At 44.0% G+C, this 19817-nt stretch overlaps 1 protein-coding gene across 1 annotated transcript; it reads left to right on the plus strand.

The window, feature by feature from the left end:
• Positions 1-11356: 11356 nt before the first annotated feature.
• Positions 11357-19550, plus strand: LOC311109309 (protein phosphatase 1 regulatory subunit 16A-like). The gene is made up of 10 exons (XM_084152142.1): positions 11357-11917; positions 12913-12983; positions 13994-14139; positions 14393-14496; positions 14770-14894; positions 15231-15356; positions 15484-15559; positions 16082-16211; positions 16369-16531; positions 16674-19550. The coding sequence occupies exons 1-10, from the start codon at positions 11668-11670 to the stop codon at positions 17172-17174; spliced, it is 1692 nt and encodes a 563-aa protein (XP_084008268.1). The 5' UTR covers positions 11357-11667; the 3' UTR covers positions 17175-19550.
• Positions 19551-19817: the final 267 nt, after the last annotated feature.

A 19817-nucleotide genomic window follows, 5' to 3' on the forward strand; every position in this document is an offset into this window, starting at 1 on the left:
GACTATGAGGTTAAAGTGCATACTGTCAGCTTTAATTTGATGGTATTTTCATCCATTTAGAAATTACAACACTTTTTGTACATAGGCCCCCCATTTTAGGGGACAAAAGTAGTGGGAGAAATTCACTTATATGTGTATTAAAGTAGTATAAAGTGTAGTATTTGGTTCCATATTCATGGTTTGTGACACAAATATCATACCCCCAAGAGATGCTAACCTCTCACCATTACAATAACTGGGGACTTTAGACACTGACTATCCCTTTGAGCATGGTGAAGTTATTAATTACGCTTTGGATGGTGTATCAATACACCCAGTTGCCAGAAAGGAAGGAAACCACTCAGAGATTTCACCATGAGGCCAATGGTGACTTTAAAACAGTTACAGAGTTTAATGGCTGTGATAGTAGAAAACTGAGGATGGATCAACAACATTGTACTTACTCCACAATACTTACCTAATTGACAGAGTGAAAGGAAGGAAGTCTGTACACAATAAAACATATTCCAAAACATGCATCCTGTTTGCAACAAGAAACTAAAGTAATACTGCAAAAAATGTGTCAAAGCAATTAACTTTTTGTCCTGAATACAAACTGTTATGTTTGGGGCAAATAAAGGGAATGGGGCTAAGCACAGGCAAAATCCTAGAGGAAAAGCTGCTTCAGTCTGCCTTTCACCAGATGAATTCACCTTTCAGAAGGACAATAACCTAAAATACAAGGCAATCTGAACTGGAGTTGCTTATGAAGAAGAAAGTGAATGTTCCTGAGTGGCCAGTTTTGACTTAAATCTGTTTGAAAATATATGGCAAGACCTGAAAATGGTTGTCTAGCAATGATCAACAACCAATTTGACAGAGCTTGAAGGATTTTGAAAAAAATAATGGGCAGTTGCACAATCCAGGTATGGAAAGCTCTTAGAGACTTACCCAGAAAGACTCACAGCTGTTATCGCTGCCAAATATTATTCTAACATGTGTTGACTCAGGGGGTAAGGAGGTTGAATTTATTTAATGAAGATATATTAATGTTTTATTTTTCATACATTTATTTTTACAAATGTTATAATTTTTCTTACACTTTGAGATTAGAGTATTTTGTAAAGTTAGATGACAAAAAAAGAAAATTAAATCATTTGAATCCCACTTTGTGACACAACAAAATGTGGAAAAAGTAAAGGGGTGTGAATAGTTTCTGAAGCCACTGTAATCCTTCTCTGAGATACTCCCCGATACTGAGATGGACTGAAGAGAGTAGGTTTAGTCCTGCTGGGAGAGAGGAGTTGCTGTCTTTGTCCCCCTGAAGCTTTCCAATAAGGGACAAATTCCATGTCTGAATCATCTGCAGACCTTTCAAAGACATTCTCAGTCAGGATGCACAATCCTCTGGTTTGGATAAGACTAAGACAAAGCCTTTAGTTTGAGAAACAGAAATGGAGGGCACTGCACAGCATGGATGATCCACATGAACAATAACCTTGCAATCCCAACATCCTATTTAAGTTATCTTGAATCGGTACACATCATGAGATAATGGCAAACCTTTCTTTTCCTGAGCCTCCTCTAGACAATGTTGCCTCAACAAGCACAGTCAATAAAATATAATTTCCCCACCGATCACAGAAAAATTGAGAAAACACAGGCATATCATGATTCAGGATGCATCATTCCTAAAGTGAAAACAACAAGAGAAGCATCCCATTTTCTGTGTCCAAACCTCTGCCGAATGTTACTCCAGTGTTGACCAGGGAGGTCAGCAGAGGTCAACAGATTACTGAGTCATCATTGTCTCTGGGTCTCAGCAGCAGATCGTCCTGGCCTGGGAGTTTTCCCAGGATTATCTATCAGTCCAACCAACCCGAGCAGTCAGTGTACCCGTCACATACACAGAATAGGCCTACTACATTTTAAACAGGTGTCAGGTCAAATCTAGCCCATGTTAGCTAGATCTCTTCAGACGTGTTATCTTCATTCTCTGATAGATACAATACCCTCCCCTTTTACTATTGTAAAAGATAACACACCTATATATATATTCTATGAAGCATGAGAAGGGGTGGACTACAGTATTTTTCATACAGCTGTTCTTTTGAATGATTTTAGAGGGAGATGTCGAAAATGTGAGACTAAGTTTAGGTAGCTAGGATTTTGTTGTCAAATAGTTTGGTGAAGGTCATTATACAGTACAGTTACAGTTGATATGCATTGTATATCACATAATAAAAATTGCACTAGGTTTACAGTATTTTAATTTATAGGGTTGGCTCTGAACAATGTCGCCCTCTAGTGGGCACCTTTCAATGACAGCGCAGGGAAAATGGCGGAAGCGGATGTTATGTTTGAATCAGATGGCGTGTCGAGTGAAGATGAGAGTGTGAATAATTGGATTACAGTGGAAAATGCAAAAGGAAATAAGATAAGTAAATTGCTAGTGGACTCTAGTAAATCCAAGGCTAGTTATTTAAAAAATGTTTGGGCGGAGTAAAGGTTTTGGATCGATGTTGTTACCTGGGAGATCCGATTGAAGTCTATAGAAATTTTGGATGAGGTGGCGTCGATGAGAGCATCGAGAAGTGGGTTTATTTTGGTGGCGTCGAGGGTAACGAGAAGTGGGATTATTTTGGTGGCGTCGAGAGTAACGAGAAGTGGGTTTATTTTGGTGCCGTCGAGAGTAACGAGAAGTGGGTTTATTATGTTTTTTTGTGTATCTTTAGAACAGAAGGAGCGTGCTCTGCGCCTCAAGAAGATATCGGATTGGAATGTGTCGATCTTCGAAGCAGGGCGCATATCAAGGCTGTTATCTCTGGGGTGGCACTAGAAGTAAAAGCAAAGGATATATGTGAAGAATTGGATCAAGTGGTTGGTGCACACCGACTGACCCGCATAGTGGATGGAGCCCACTCCATCCATTCTATAGTTTTATTTTATTTAGTCCCTTCTCACGTGTATACCCTGCGAGAGCCTTCATGCCCAAACCCATGCAGTGTGATAAATGCAAAGGAATTACAAGGAATCCTGTCGATGAATGCTCCATCTTCACATGCACCTGAGCCTGTTTAGGTTTGTGATTTGAACTGTGACTGAAGGAGTGGGATGTTTTTTTTGTGTCCACTGTAACTCAGTTGGTAGAGCATGGCGCTTGCAACGCCAAGGTTGTGGGTTCGTTTCCCACGGGGGGCCAGTATGAAAATGTATGCACTCACTAACTGCAAGTCGCTCTGGATAAGAGCGTCTGCTAAATGACTAAAATGTAAAAATGTGTATAATGTCGCCGCCCCTTCCCGCAATGGAATATTTTTTTGTTTCAAAACCCCATACAGTAGATGGCGGCAATAGGCCTACACCAATAGGTGTATTCTGCCTTACAACCTTAAAAAAGAAGAAGAAGATGAAGAATATGACAGCGCAGCCACAGCAGCGGTTGTTATGGAGAGGCATTTCCCCTGAGGGCTGGAGAGCTGGCGTTGGAGACAGAAAGCAGCTGATCGGTTTCAGACGGGCTGAGAACACGAGCTCGCGCTTCTGTCAGACTGAATGAACTCCACAGGTAAGCAACGAGACAGCAACATGCCTTGTTTTCAATCGCCAATACATTTGAAAGTCGACATTTGAGCTACGCAAAGCAAACTTTTACCGGGACTGAACGAGGTCAGGTAAGTGAGTTGTGTTAGCAGCCTAGCGCTAGCTTTGCTTGCTAATTAATTGGCATGGCAAGCATTACAAAATGGCAATGACGCACAGGTTGGCCACGGAGAGCGGTATGTTTGGTGTAGCAGGTAGGTTATGATAAGCGATGTAGAAACGTTTGTTGATGACAATTCAACGTAGTAAGTTGTTTTATGTGACTGGAGTATTATATTTAGACTATTTTGGCTAAACTAGTTACCTAGTTACTTACTGCGTTCAGTGAAACCAGGCACCTAGCATGCTAACTAACTAAGCTAGTCTGTTACCTGTAGAGTGCTAGGTAAATCTGCTAACATCTACACACAGTGAAACACAATTTTCATAATGATTCTGCTTGCTTACTATTCAAAGTTTGTAATGTATTGATCAGTCATCAGACATACATTTCCTTTTATTTTTGGTGGATAACTTGTTACATGATTGTAGACTGTTGTTAACGTGTTAAATTCATTCAACAGGTTACTTGCATTTTTCTGTAGGCTAGCACTGCAGGACTGTTTTGTTCGGTAACGTTACCAAGTAAAGAAGCATAGATGGATGCATACATTTTAATGCCTTATTTTAGAATATAAATTCAAGTCTTTATTGCATGGATGGATTTTGAACATGCATTCTTTTCCAAGTCTGACTGTATGAAGTATATGAAGTGTTAGTGTATTATTTTGTGTGTCAAGGATCAACAGGATATCAGGCCTAGAGTTTATGTTATAAGAATGACAGTACCTTGTAAATGAGAAACGCACTTTGCACCTTATGTCAGCAATCCCTACACTAAGGTCCGTGCTGCAAACTTGTATGATACTGGTCATAGTGGTTCCTGTTTCCCGGGCTTTGCACAAGTTAGTATAATTGCATTTGATTTTGTTTTCATTAAGAATCAGTCTGTTGAAAGAGAGGAAGCAGGTCACATTTCTTATTGTACTTTAGATAGATCTGGTAGAGGAGAGGTAGAGGTTAAACCTACTACATGTACTTGAGTAGTACACACAATGCTGCACTCATGTGTACGCTATCTAAGATTCTGGAGATTAACATAATAGCTTAGGCCACATTGCGACATGGCACACACTGACCTATGTAAACTTCTGCTCTGTGGCTGACTGATGTGTTGATTGACTTAAATCTCGCCGACTCTTTCGAAAGAGGGTCTTGCCACTCTAAGGTTGTTATATTATCTGAGCAGCACAGTTTTCATACAGAAAGGAAAGAGAATCATACCTAACCAAACGGTTGGATAAGACAATACTAGCTTCGCTTTTCTCTGCCTATCAATATAGGCCTAACTGCTGGGGACAATGTTCAGTCTTCAGAGGAGCCATATAGTATAGCCTTTACTAACCTGGCTGTCATTGATCCATCTCTAACTACTGTGTAGCCTAATGATAAGACAGTGAGACGGTTGGGCTGATAAGCCTTGAAGGAGTTTATAAGTACTGCACCCTGACTTTGACATTTTCTCAATTTTTTTTGCCAGCTACTGAACGGAATCCGTTAAAATTGTGCCTTTGGGTCTGTCTCCTCCCCAGCCTTCCCATTCCACTTGATCTCCATCACAGTCTTTCCTCCACATCCTCTCCCCTCCACCTCCTGTCTGTTCTCCCCCATCCTCTTCCCCTGTAGCCTCAGAAGGCTGAGTGATTGTTGCTAACATGGCTAAAGGTCACTCCAGTCCACACATGACAGGAGTTATGAAGCCCATTCCACCCCTTCTCTTTCTTTCTCTTGCTCTCTCTCGTTCTCTCTTTCCCTCAGCTTTGTGTTTTAATTGCTCACTAAACCATTTTAAAGCTGAGGATAGAAAAAAGGTCTTTAGGAATATTGAACAGGAGATTAGACCACTGGGCAGTGGTTCAAGTGGAAGGATCATTCCAGAACAGCATTGATTCAGCATTGTTAGCCTATATAAAAGCCAGGGGCACCAGGGACACAGTGTACATGGGGTTGGTTCTTCCTGTCCTCTGATGGAACAGGGATACCATTTAGGCACGAGGTAAATCTAGCCTACATGTATGGTCAACTACCACTACCAATTTATGTTGCTGGATTTATCAATATTGCCTATAAGGCTGCTTTAATCCAGTTGCAAACCCATTTTGAGATTCCATTTTGTCTCACTAACCAATACTTAGGCCTTAATAACAAACAGGCCTATGTGGAACACAGGTTCACAGTAATCCCTGTTTTTGGCCTTTAAAGCCCCTTTGCATACCTTACTCTATAGGCCTTACTCTGTAACTCATTTATGCACAAATTTGTTTTAAGTCATTTGCTTTTTCACTTGGGGACTAAACCACACCAAACAAATATTTATGTGTGAGTATTCATAGTGAGGGCCAGTCACTGAGTGATTTGTTCCACAGAATCACCGGCCCTCCCTGTCCAGGCTGAGTCATTGACACGGTGGCTCTTGTTAAAAGTTCCAAGCATTCACCGACCAATCTCAAAGTACACTGATGATACATGAAGAATGCAGATGAGCAAACTAGGCCACCCAGAAGCCTATAAGCTGGTAGTGTGCACTCCTGCGGTAGAGAGGAGATTCAGCAACACTTGGAGGACAATGGAATAAAATAGAAAGCTTCTTTATTGCAAAAAGTAGAACCAATGCATTTCGACTTTTGGCCTTATTCAGGGTTTTTTCCACTCCTGCCAGTGATGCCCAACCTGATGCATTCTTTTACAGATTTTAATACTTACTGGGTAGGGTTAGGGAGTCACGTGTCAAAAGTTCAGTAGGGCTACCTAGTGGCACCCATTAAAAAGGTATGATAAACTGTCATCTGCTTGCTGCCAGAAGACAGTTTGTTTTACTATCTGGAAATATGCCCGGTTGCCTACATGAACTGAGATACAGGAGAGAGCGTCCCTCCCAGTAAATGATCCTTGATTTCATCTTCCCTCTGCAATTGACTCTATTAAAGGCCCAGTGCAGTCAAAATCCAGTTGTTCCTGTGTTTTGTATCATATTGTACAACACCTGATGAAACTAACACTGTAAAAGTGTGAAGAAATGAGATCAGTGTTATTTCCTGATAGTTGCTGTTTGAAAACACAATCTACACAGGACCTTCAAATCAGCAGGTTTCCATGGTGACATCACCATATGTTAAATTGGCTAATAGACCAATAACAAAGAGTTCCAAACCTCTCTGCCAGTAACAGCTCGTTTTCAGTTTTCTCCTCACAGCTCAGACCACTCCCAGACAGTCCTGGCAAAATACTTGCTTGAGAAATAGTTTTTTGCTAAAAAGCCATTTGCCCCTTTTAATGGAAACCTATTGCATTAAGGTACTTAATTGTTATCCAGAAATAATTTGACATTGATATAAAAACGGCCGCATGGGGCCTTTTAATAGCCACTCAGCCCTCACACACACTCTTTCTTGCAGGTAGTAATTTCTGTGGAGGAGGGTTAGGGTGGAGTTGACTTGTGGATAGGCCTGTCTTTGGCAAGAACAAGCTGTGAGGTTCAGTTTAAGGGGTGGGCGGTTCTGGGTGGATTAGGGAGAGGAGAGAGGAGTGTATTCTCACTGCTTTGTATGTTCTCTGAGTTTAGAAGACAGAGTGGCTGTTATTGTGCTGAACCTCGAGTGGGCCAGTCTGTGCTCGGCTAAAATACACATACTGTTCTGCCTCTGTTCCAGACTTGCTCGCTGTTCGACTGACTGGCTGCGACCTAGTTTGTTTTATTTGTCGCATTTGAACTGCAACAGACGAGCAATGATGTCCTAAAAGCTCACTCTGCAACCAACTCTATAAAGGACGTCTTCCGTCTGCCTCAACCTCAGTGTGTGTGTGTACACACAGGGTCAAAGTTCAGCGATAGGTGTCTAATAATATAATAATATAATATGCCATTTAGCAGACGCTTTTATCCAAAGCGACTTACAGTCATGCGTGCATACATTTTTGTGTATGGGTGGTCCCGGGGATCGAACCCACTACCTTGGCGTTACAAGCGCCGTGCTCTACCAGCTGAGCTACAGAGGACCACAAGTCTACATGTTTCCTGTCCCCGGCAGAGGCCTGAGATCATATCTATGGTTGGTTATGTAATTCAGCTATCACTTTCAAAATGACTTATGAGCCACCAGGCCGTTACATTCACAGAAATATGAGCATGCTCTCTTCCTATCATTTTCAGATTTGATTTGATCAGTTGAGATCTAGGACTATTCTACTGGCTATTCAGGGTGAAATTAGACACTGTGTGGGTTTCATGGAAATTGAACATGTGTGATTATATAGGCTAAGTTTCATGGTCACTTTTCTATGTTCTTGATGAGATATAATGATGAGGGGAAGGTGTTTATCTCCATGGTGATTGACAGCATTACAGGGAGAACTGTCAGCCAAAGACAGTGAGATTAGGCAGGAAGGGGAAGTTTGAGGTTTTGTGATTTTAGGCCAACATAACATACAAAGACGTAGACATGCAGACAGACACATGCTCTTCTGTCAGGCTCACACAGATCAGTGTGCACCCTGCAACTGAACAGGCTCATTACTTTCAGCAGTACAGAGGGGCACAGAGATGGGTGATGACACGCATGCATAGACAGTTATTATGTCCCTGATTCACATGGTGTGTGTTCCTAGTGAGGACAGCAAACACAATAAACCGGTTTTATGACCAATGATCTGGGATTGAGGACTAACAAATACAGACGAGTAGTTCTCCTCACGTCTGCGATGAAAAAAAGTACTTTAAAATATAGGCATACAGCTGGTGTGGTGTTGTATTTTGAAAACTCTGATTGCGGTTTTATTTCGGAGGCGTTGTGGTTTGTTTGAATTGTTTACAGTGCTTTATTCTGATCCTGAAGTAAAGTCCCTAAAGGGATTGTGGGGGACACGGTCTCTCTCCATTCCTCTTCCAAATCCCCTTAAGAGTCTGTAAATAATGAGTCTTCTCTCTCTGTGTTCACTGTGGTGGGAAAGTAGGCCTAGAAGAGTTAGGCTACTTAATGCTCACTGATTACAAACTGTTCTGTGGACAGTAGACAGCGACAGCCACAATTGACTGGTTTACCATGGTGATTTAGCCTATACCCTGTTAGCTTATGCGTCGTAAGATGCTGGTTTGTGTCTGTATATGGCTGCTTAGTCAGTCTGTAGGTGTTGTTGAAGAAAAACTAGATGGGAAGGGGGGGGGGGACAAGCAAGGTGTGGCTCTGACCTGTATGCTGCAGTAATTATATTTGAATAGGAATACCAGTATGCTGTGTGATTCATGTGCCCTGGCGGTGACACATTATTAGTGTGTGTGTGCGGGTGCGTAAACATTCTGAATCCAAGGAAATCCTTACACTGTGGTCTGTGCACTGACAAAGGAAAGGTCATCCTAAATATAGTTTGAAGCCACAGTGACACAAGTGTCCCTAAAGCAGGTCTATTTATTATAAAGTGTCTTGCCGTCTGTTCCTGACACCCTCCTCTCTAGCTTGTCTACATACTGCCAGATCTTGATGTATTGTCCCAGTCCTTGGCCCCCACTCAGGTAGGCCTCAGTTTGGAGTTGTTTCCCTCTGTCCTGGGCCTTCCTGCTATCGCTGTCTCTCTGAGTGCGTCTAGTTGACCTTCCTCTCAGCGACTCACAGGCCAGGCTAAATAATGGATGAGGTGCCTGGAAAGAGTGGCTAGTGTGTAGGGCCGGGACGATACCACTATTTCGTATACTCATTAGTAACGTGGCAAGGAAACAAAACACAAAGCGGATTTAACTTCTTTATGAAAACGGCCCTAATGTTGGAAACAAACATCATTATGTTGTCATCCAGAGTCACATGTATTTATTTTCCAAGCTATAGCACACAATATTTTACATACAGCAGGTTTTTAAAGCAGCAAAGATTGAAATCTGCTTCGGGTTTTCATTTTTGCCATGGAAAAAATATTGTGATACTGGTATCATCACATCTCTACTACATCATTCAGTTCATCTGTAATACTGTGTGTCTGAAATTAGTTTCAGTTTAGGTTCAGTTTCGAGGCAATTATCTAGGGGATTATCAACTGGGCAGGGCACCTTCAACTATTGGGAGAAGGAGGGGTGCAGGCCCTACTGTCGGGAGAAGGAGGGGCAGTGGGGGAAAACCATTCAAAAAATGACATGTCCTCCTAAAACAGAAAATATTGCGATACTGGTATCGTCCCAGCCCTACTGGTGTGAGATGTTACGTACCTGAATAAACAGGGGGCGGGCTAGGGGACAGCCAGGAGGGCCACTGCTAGCCTAGCACTTAGCACCCAAACAAGTGTCTCTGCAACCCCACTAATTACCACCCTACAACATTACATTTTTACATTTTTAGTCATTTAGCAGACGCTCTTATCCAGAGCGACTTACAGTTAGTGAATACATTGTTTTTTTGTTTTGTTTATACTGGCCCCCCGTGGGAATCAAACCCACAACCCTGGCGTTGCAAACGCCATGCTCTATCAACTGAGCTGCATCCCTGCCGGCCATTCCCTCCCCTACCCTGGACGACGCTGGGCCAATTGTGCGCCGCCCATGAGTCTCCCGGTCGCGGCCGGCTGCGACAGAGCCTGGATTCAAACCAGGATCTCTAGTGGCACAGTTAGCACTGCGATGCAGTGCCTTAGACCACTGCGCCACTCAGGAGTACATCCCTCCCTGATCAGTCGTCTCACACTAACCAACCACAGAGCGTGCTGTGCTGAAGTCGAGGTGGTGCTGCGCAGGGCAGGCAGGGTGTGTCAATCATTAATGAATGGCGTCCCATCTCCGGTTTCCTCAGGGAGAGAGAGGAGTGGAGGGAGTAGGAGGAGGGGGGACTGGTCCAAGATGACAACAAGCTTAGGGGGGCAGATTTTGTACATTACGGTAACAGGGCACTCTCACTATCTCACACACGCTCTCTCTCTCTCTCTGTCTCTCTGTGTTTGCAGGTGTCAAGGGAGGGAGGTAGAATGTTATGTATTTTCAGCAGCTTAATGGATTCTTGAGATGCCTTGATGCCGGACTCTTCCTGGTTCCTGAAGCACCACCTGCACTGGCCTATTACAGGACTAGAAGACTGCCAAGTGATCCAATCCCATGCAGCCCCCCACCTCTGACCAACCTCTGCCCTTCCATTCTCTCATACTATTGCACTCTGAAAGCAGGTTCTGTGCAGTATTAGTAAAAAAAAATGTTTACCTCATTGAAATATTTTTTTGACAGGGACCTCACGATATGAAATTATTGCCATACTTAGGTGCCGATTTATGTATAGTGATTCTCACATTTCTCATGATTCTATAGTTATTGCAATTCGATACTGCGATTTTATTGTGATTTGATGTTACAAACATATTGCTCACTACATGTCTGCTGCAGAGAGACAAGAGAGCATGAGAAAATTAGTTTTGATCAATCATGGAAATAAAAGTGCTGAAACCATGTTGGCTCACTATTTAAGAAGAAGATGGAGAACAAGCTATTGGATGGTGCAGGTATAGCCGACTAGTGCTAGTATCGCTACCTAGCAAGACAAATAAATTACAAATAGAAAGTAGCGATTTATAATATTGTCCAAAATAATATTGTGATATGTAACTATATCGATTTATTTTTTATTATTATTTTATTTTATTTTTTGTAGTAATATGGATTTAAGGACTGAAACATGGTTCAAAGTCATCTGGAGGGTTCTGTTTTGGATTTATTGCTGCAACCAGTTGGTTTTCAGGGGATTTGATCTCCATTGTTGTTCTTGATTGTCCACAACCTAAAGGGGGCCCATGGAAGATTAAAAAGAGACACTGATGTTCTGCTGCTACCCAGACAAACAATACCGTCTTGGACCTTTACAGCATGGAGATGTCTGCCACCTGACCCTCCACTGACAAACTACATTGTTTGATCTTGGACTCCAGCAGCTTTGATTATTTTTGTGTTCACTTTCTACTGCTAAAACCCAGAACCAGATCAGACCAGTGAAACAGGACAGCAGAGGGGGGGGAGGTGGGCGTGGCATGGCGGAGCACGGCGAGCTGCTCGGTGAGATGGCCACGATTGGGCGTCTTAGCGCCACGGAGCGCTTGAAGCACGCCCAGAAGCGGCGCGCCCAGCAGCTGAAGGGCTGGGCCCAGATGGACAAGGACATGGCCCGCGGCGGGGGCAAGGCCGGCCAGAAGGGCGACAAAAAGGGGCGCACGCGCAGGGTGGTTTTCCCCAACAACATCACCCTGCTGGAGGCTGCAGCGCGCAATGACCTGGAGGAGGGTGAGTCAGTCAGCACACCACTATGGGGGGGTTTCTGACACCTAGCCTAGACACTAAGCCTAGTCTTGGACTGAAAAAAGCATGCTCAATGGAGAATCTCTTATTAAAATAGTTTTTAAGTCCAGAACTAGGCTTAGGCTAATCCATGTCTGGGAAACGGGCCATAGAGGTCTTATTCTACCAAAGGAATTCCAACTACCCCTTAGAAAAGGCTGCTGTTTTTCACGGTTGCTGTTCTTCAAAGTAGCCTAGCATGAGTTGTGGCAGGGCAGTGGCACAACACGACCGCGCTATAAACAGGAAATCATTCATGCCTATTTTATGTGAGACGCGTCATACTTTTAAGCTTATCAGACCAAGCATTTGGTTTTAATGGTGTTATTATTAGCATACATGATTATGGCTAATTCTAGTGGTAACTTGAACTTTTGCGTGCATTGCAAGAGCAGAGGTTATCTGAAATTGTACAACTGCTGGGTCTAATCCTATATTCTGATTGGTTAAAACCCCATTCCAGACGGTTTCTATTTCACAAGTTACCACCAGCTAAAGCTATGACTTTGTAACTCTTATTTACTGTTCCATCTCACTGCAAGAGACAGGCAATTTGTAAAGTTGATCTCCACTGTAAAACTCTAGACATTATTTCCTCTTTTAAGACTAGCATTTTGTGTGTAGATGTGTGTGTATTGTTAGATACTACTGCACTGTGGGAGCTAAGAACACAAGCATTTCGTTACACCCGCTATAACATCTGCTAAATATGTGTATGCGACCAATACCATTTTATTTGAAGACTAGTATTTGGTTTTCAACAGCAGAGATTTGTATAAATCTTGCTGTCTGTCTCTCGACTTTGTCTCGGGCCTAACAACACCTGTGCCAATATATCCTCCAAACACCGGCTTCTCTGGCATTATCACTTAACTAAGATTCATAGCATCACTTACTGAGTCTTAGTGAATAACGGCCATGTTGTGAATGTTTCTCTGCAGTGAGGGAGCTGCTGAATGGTGGAGTCAGTCCAGATCTGTACAACGAGGACGGACTCACTGCCCTGCACCAGGTACACACGCGCTCGCACACACAGTCCGACGTCTACCCGATTGGTCACCCTGTGTGTGTTTTATGTTTAGTGTGGTTCTCAGCACTGTAAGTACTGTCTGTCTGTGTGGTTCTCAGCACTGTAAGTACTGTCTGTCTGTGTGGTTCTCAGCACTGTAAGTACTGTCTGTCTGTGTGGTTCTCAGCACTGTAAGTACTGTCTGTCTGTGTGGTTCTCAGCACTGTAAGTACTGTCTGTCTGTGTGGTTCTCAGCACTGTAAGTACTGTCTGTCTGTGTGGTTCTCAGCACTGTAAGTACTGTCTGTCTGTGTGGTTCTCAGCACTGTAAGTACTGTCTGTCTGTGTGGTTCTCAGTACTGTCTGTCTGTGTGGTTCTCAGCACTGTAAGTACTGTCTGTCTGTGTGGTTCTCAGCACTGTAAGTACTGTCTGTCTGTGTGGTTCTCAGCACTGTAAGTACTGTCTGTCTGTGTGGTGTCTATCTAAAATCACAGTTTACATGAACACTGTAGAATGTTTTCACATTGCTTCTAGGGCTAGACATGTAACTGCTGCTCTCGACTGGACTGGACTGGCTCTTACTTACATTCCTAGACCGTTGGGAAGGATAGATTTAATGACGGCCCCCTTCATAGCACTTCTGTGTTGTGTTTGGAAACGTCTACCAACACAACACCAAGAAAATACACTGCTCTCTTTCAAGTCAAAAAGACACAGACCCTATACACACACACACACACACACACACACACACACACACTGTAAATGCATAAGAGTGGCACTAGAGAGCACAGTGCTCTCTTTATAGTATTTCTTCTCTCCAGAAAAATATCATATGTTTACTTAGTAAAGGGCTGGAGGCCTGGACCTATGCAAATTCAGTTTACACTGCAGTTGACAGTAAACCCATGGATGTGCAGAAGTGTGTTTATTATGCCCCTTGTGTGTGTGTCTGTGTGTGTGTCTGTGTGTGTGTCTGTGTGTCTGTCTGTGTGCGTGTTCCCCCTGCAGTGCTGCATTGATGACTTTGTGGCGGTGGTACAGTGTCTGTTGGACGCTGGGGCCAGTGTGAACGCCTGTGACAGTGAGCTGTGGACGCCGCTCCACGCCGCTGCCACCTGTGGACACACCGGCCTGGTGCAGCTCCTGGTGCAGTCGTGAGTCACATTATAAACACTTCAACCTGACACACTCTCAGTGCACTGCTAGTCACAGAAATGTACACTCAGTAACAATATACTGTGCAGAATGCGGAGGACTTTTTGACCCAGTCCTCTGGGTGAACTTCCAACAACTTCTTAGCCTTTCTTCACAGGTGCTATCATACAATTCAAGGACATCCTTATAGTTTCCAAGGTGTGATAAAGATGTGTTTGCCACTGGTGTAATGTTCTCCTTGTCTGTGTCCAGTGGAGCAGAGCTGCTGGCTGTCAACGCTGATGGCAACATGCCCTATGACCTTTGTGAGGACGAGGCCACACTGGAGCTGCTAGAGATGGTCATGGCAGAGCAGGGTCAGTAGAGGGCCCAAAAACCAACCTGAACCCCCCCCCCCCCCCAAACTTATCCTCTCATCACATTTCCAACCATACACTCACCCTGTCACCATGGCTACAGCCCTTAGCCGCAGCCCTGTAACCATAGCTACCTAGAACTTATTGTGATTAGTTGCAATCCCTTCTATGACCCTTAGATAAACCCAGTCCAAGTCAAATGTAGTCAAATCAATGATGGTCTTTGTGGAAATCTGTAAGAACTCTGTGTTAACTTGCTGTGTGTCTGTGCAGGTATAACCCAGGACCGTATAAACCAGTGTCGTGGGGCTAAGGAGATGGAAATGCTGACGGACATTCAAGTGCTGGTCCAGAGTGGAGCGGACTTGAACACTCAGGATGACAACGGGGCCACACTGGTGAGACACTCGCATTCAAATCTATTTTTTTACAATTCTTCTCCTCTAATCAGGGACTGATTTAGACTTGGGACACCAGGTGGGTGCAATTATCAGGTAGAACAGAAAACCTGTAGTACTCTGAACCTCGTAGTGTAGGATTTGAATACCCCTGCTGTAAACCTGGGAAGATAAAGGTCAAATACAGTACTTAAAAACAGCACCACGGTTCACATCGCACTACGGTTTCAGCTTTGCAACAGCAGCACAGCGTGTTGAACTTCTAGTCTCGTATTATGATCATATCTTCACCTCACCACTGGGATGAAAGGTTGACTGTAAAAAATCCACCTCCAGCTGCACATAGCGGCGGCTAACGGCTACTTATCGGTGGGGGAACTGCTACTGGAGCACAGGGCCAATGTGGAGCAGCAGGACATGGACGGCTGGACAGCACTCCACGCCGCCTCCTGCTGGGGACAGGTCAGTATTGTAGCACTCAGAGAACAGGCTAGAATGAATCCACAGCCCCCTTTCTCAACGATCATGTTATGCTATGCTAATTAGCTGGTTCACTGACCTGATTGTGCTGGTGTGTCTGTTTCCCCAGATCCTAATGGTGGAGCTGCTGGTGGCTCATGGGGCCAGTCTCAACACCAAGTCTGTCCTGGAAGAGACGCCGCTGGGTAAGAACACAACATTTTTACATTTGACATTTTAGTCATTTAGCAGACGCTCTTATCCAGAGCGACTTAAGATAGCTAGGTGAGACAACCACATCACAGGCTTAGAAAGTACACTTTTCCTCAATAACGTAGCTATCAGTAGAGTCAGAGCTAGAAGGGGGGTCAAGTGCTGGTAATTAAAAAAAGAAAATATTAATAAAAAAAATGTTTTACCCCTGTAGTTACTGTGGAGACGTGAAGGGCAATGACACAGAACCCTGGTATAGGTTGACTTATTAACTGTTATCTTGGTAGATAATTGTTATCCACACACAGCATCACCATGTATCAGAGAGTGTAAGCCTGAATGGGGAAGGATTCAACAGAAATGTCTTCCGCATTTATCCCAACCCCTCTGAATCAGAGAGGTGCGGGGGTCTGCCTTAATCGACATCATCGGCGTCCGGGGAACAGTTGTTGTTGGGGGTTAAGGGCAGAATGGGGATGACGTCCTGACTCTGTAGTGTTTTCTGTCCGTGGCAGATGTGTGTGCGGACGAGGAGGTGAGAGCCAAGCTGATGGAGTTGAAGCACAAACACGACACCATCATGAAGAGTCATGACCGACACAAGGGCACCTTGCAGAGACGAGCCTCCAGCACTGGCAGCAGAGGGTGAGTGGGGGGGTGAACAAGTGAGCGGATTAGTTCAAGGTTTAAAGATGGAAGGTTAAGAGTAGATTAGGGTTTTGTTAAGACACAGGCAAAGCCTCAACCTCTTGTCAGCTTGTAGCTGTCTACAGTGTCTGTCTGTCGTCTCCTGTCTGAGCAGTAAGGTGGTGCGGCGTGTGAGTGTCAACGAGCGTTCCAGCCTGTACCGGCGGGAGCACCACAAGGAGGCCATGGTGTGGCAGGAGAGAGGCCGGCAGGCCGAGCCGCAGGACAACGATGAGGACAGACAGACGGACAACGAGCTCCACCAGCATGCTGCCATGGTAAGTGGTACTGTATTACGGCTGTCATAGCAACAACACCAGGACAAACTGCAACCATGTTCAGTTAACACTGAAAATAGAGGATATGATTCATAATTGATAGGTGAATGTGTCATTAACTCTCTTGCTCTGGCTTTCTCAGGCTGCAGGTGCCATGTCGAGGCCGGAGAATGAGGAGGGAGCGGAGAGGAAGTCTAGTCTGGGGAACGGTGGGACGCCCCTGGCCCTCTCGGCGTCCGTCCCGGGGGTGCAGTGGAGTGGAGGCCCGATGGACCGCAGTGCTTCCTACCAGCTGAACCATGCCTCAGGGTCTGGGTCTGGGGAGGGAAGGGACAGCATGACCCAGGAGAAATCCCACCAGACTCTAGCGGACCTGAAACGCCAGCGGGCCGCAGCCAAGCTCAACAAGTGCCCCGCCCTACCTCTGCCCCCTCCCTCAGAGGAGGAGCCCCCCTCTCCCGCCCCACTGCAGGAGGTGACCCCCTCCCGAGCCGCCCAGGAGACCCCCAGCACAGAGGAGGTGGCCTTTCCCAGCTCTGTGTACTTCACTCCAGCCAGCGGGGACCCGCCCCTGCTCAAACTACGAGCCCCAGAGGAGGACACCTCCAACAACACCAAGGAGCCCTGCTGCAGAATCATGTAGAGCCACACAAACACTCCTAAGCACCCACTGCCTGACTGGGAATGAAAGTGGGCGATATGTAACACTCCTATGTGGCAAACCGATTTCAAATCAAAACACCGGTGACAACCAGATATACTTTTAAGGATTCATTGCAGTTTGATTCATTCTAAGCTTATTATTTGATTCCAGCGTTAAGCGCCTACTTCCAATAATGATATGCTGTTGAATGTTTGGTCCAAACTCCATTTTAGTAAATGTAGTAATACATTTATCTTCTTGCACAGATTTTATTTTCAACTCTCCTTCCTGAAAAATCTAAAACAAGATTTATGTAATGGAGAGAATGTAATACATTTCCAATATATGAGCACCTAACATAACGCTCCTAACGTTCCTCATTGCTCCTCTGTTGAGGAGGGTGTGGCCAGAGCCGTATATTTACATATGGATATTGCTCTGAGTCTATTTGGACCTCAAGGAGACCTTATATGGCCACCTGGTGGCGTTTTAGGCTGTGTGTATAGACTTACAGATACCAGTATTAGTCTTGCAATAGCACTGAGTACTTTCCTCTTAAGTCCCTTTTTTCATGTGTGTTTGGGGCAGTTCAATCAAGAGTCCTCACACTAGGCTGTATCAAGCACATAATATATGAATTGGATTTGCATATTCAAAGCAGGAAGGGGCTAGAGCAGAATGAACCAAAGCTGATTATTATGCTTTCTTATTTCAAGCTGATAATCGGACCAATGAATGATCTTTCCTACTCATGATTGACTGAACATGATTTGAGATGTGCACTGTAACTTGATGTGCACTGTTGATTTGAAGGGAAGCACAGATGATGATTTCCTAAAGTGATTGATACGAAAGGGTACATGATAGCATTTATTGATCTTACAGTGCATTCTGAAAGTATTCAGACCCCTTGACTTTTTCCACATTTTGTTTCATTACAGCCTTATTCTAAAATGGATTAAATAGTTTTTTCCCCTCAATCTACACACAGTACCCCATAATGACAAAGCAAATGTATTACAAATAAAAAACTGTTGAAACACCTTTGGCAGCGATTACAGCCTCGAGTCTGCTTGGGTATGACACTACAAGCTTTGCAGACCTGTATTTGGGGAGTTTCTCCCATACTTCTCTGCAGATCCTCTCAATCTCTGTCAGGTTGGATGGGGAGCGTCGCTGCCACCACTATGCTTCAACGTAGGGATGGTATTGGCCAGGTGATGAGCGGTGCCTGGTTTCCTCCAGACGTGACGCTTGGCATTCAGGCCAAAGAGTTCAATCTTGGTTTCATCAGAACAGAGAATCTTGTTTCTCATGGTCTGTCATGTGCCTTTTATTGAGGAGTGGCTTCTGTCTGGCCACTCTACAATAAAGGCTCCCATCTCCACAGAGGAACTCTGGAGCTCTGTCAGAGTGACCATCTGGTTCTTGGTCACCTCCCTGGCCAGCTCTAGGAAGAGTCTTGGTGGTTCCAAACTTCTTCCATTTTAGAAGAATAATGGAGGCCACTGTGTTCTTGGGGACCTTCAATGCTGCAGAAATGTTTTGGTACCCTTCTACAGATCTGTGCCTTGACGCAATCCTGTCTCGGACCTCTACGGACATTTCCTTCGACCTCATGGCTTGGTTTCTGCTCTGACATGCACTGTCAACTGTGGGACCTTATATAGACAGGTGTGTGCTTTTCCAAATCGTCCAATCAGTTGAATTTACCACAGGTGGACTCCAATCAAGTTGTAGAAACATCTCAAGGATGATCAATGGAAACAGGATGCACCTGAGGTCAATTTCGAGTCTCATAGCAAAGGGTCTGAATACTTATGTAAATAAGGTATCTGTTTTTATTTGTATTTCTAAAAACCTGTTTTCGCTTTGTCATTATGGGGTATTGTGTGTAGATTGATGAGGGGAAAATGTAATGCATTTTAGAATAAGGCTGTAATGGAACAAAATGTGGAAAAAGTGAAGGGGTCTGAATACTTTCCGAATGCACTGTATTTGTTTTCCAGGCACACCTGTCTGTCTGTCTGACAGGGTACGGAAGTGGGATAGTTTTTGAGATATCTTTCTTTTTCTTGTTAGTTTGAATTTGCATCACATTTAAGGGTAGACAAGTGCTATTGCCCTACCTTTCTCCTGATCAGCATTCATCACTGTTCTTAAAATGATTGTTTTTTTTGTTCATTAGTCAATTTACTGTTCCAGTGCACTAAGAAAATATTACATTTTGATAAGTCTACGGTGCAATTTGTAAACAAGTTTTTTTTTTCTAAATGGTTGTAAGAGATTATCTTATATTTAAATTAATGTAAATGAATGTGTTTTTGTCATGGCGTTCAATGTTCCCCCTCAGGATTAAATAACTTTCAATAGGCATTTCTATTCAAATAGTTTCTATACTCTGAATAGGGATTTATGTTGTTTACAGTAGGTTGACCTCAACCATTCCTTCACAACAGACCATTCCTACCTAGAAACCAGGATCTACATTGTCTAAATGAAATGAAGGGGTCATCAGAACACCTGACAGATGGATAGAAAACGATCTTGGTTAACCTCGTCAATGTGATGGTTTGTCAACAGTAAGTGCCTTCTGTAGCACAGGAGGTTGGTGGTACCTTAATTGGGGAGGGCGGGCTATTG

The sequence above is a fragment of the Coregonus lavaretus genome (assembly GCF_964263955.1).
Source record: "Coregonus lavaretus genome assembly, chromosome: 34".
Taxonomy (NCBI): Eukaryota; Metazoa; Chordata; class Actinopteri; order Salmoniformes; family Salmonidae; genus Coregonus; species Coregonus lavaretus.

Bases quoted from the DNA above. Each gene is read 5' to 3' on its own strand.
- LOC311109309 (XM_084152142.1), top strand. From the start codon at position 11,668: ATGGCGGAGCACGGCGAGCTGCTCGGTGAGATGGCCACGATTGGGCGT. The intron at 15,357-15,483 runs GTCAGTATTGTA...CTGTTTCCCCAG, and splicing joins CCGCCTCCTGCTGGGGACAG to ATCCTAATGGTGGAGCTGCT. The intron at 16,532-16,673 runs GTAAGTGGTACT...TGGCTTTCTCAG, and splicing joins TCCACCAGCATGCTGCCATG to GCTGCAGGTGCCATGTCGAG.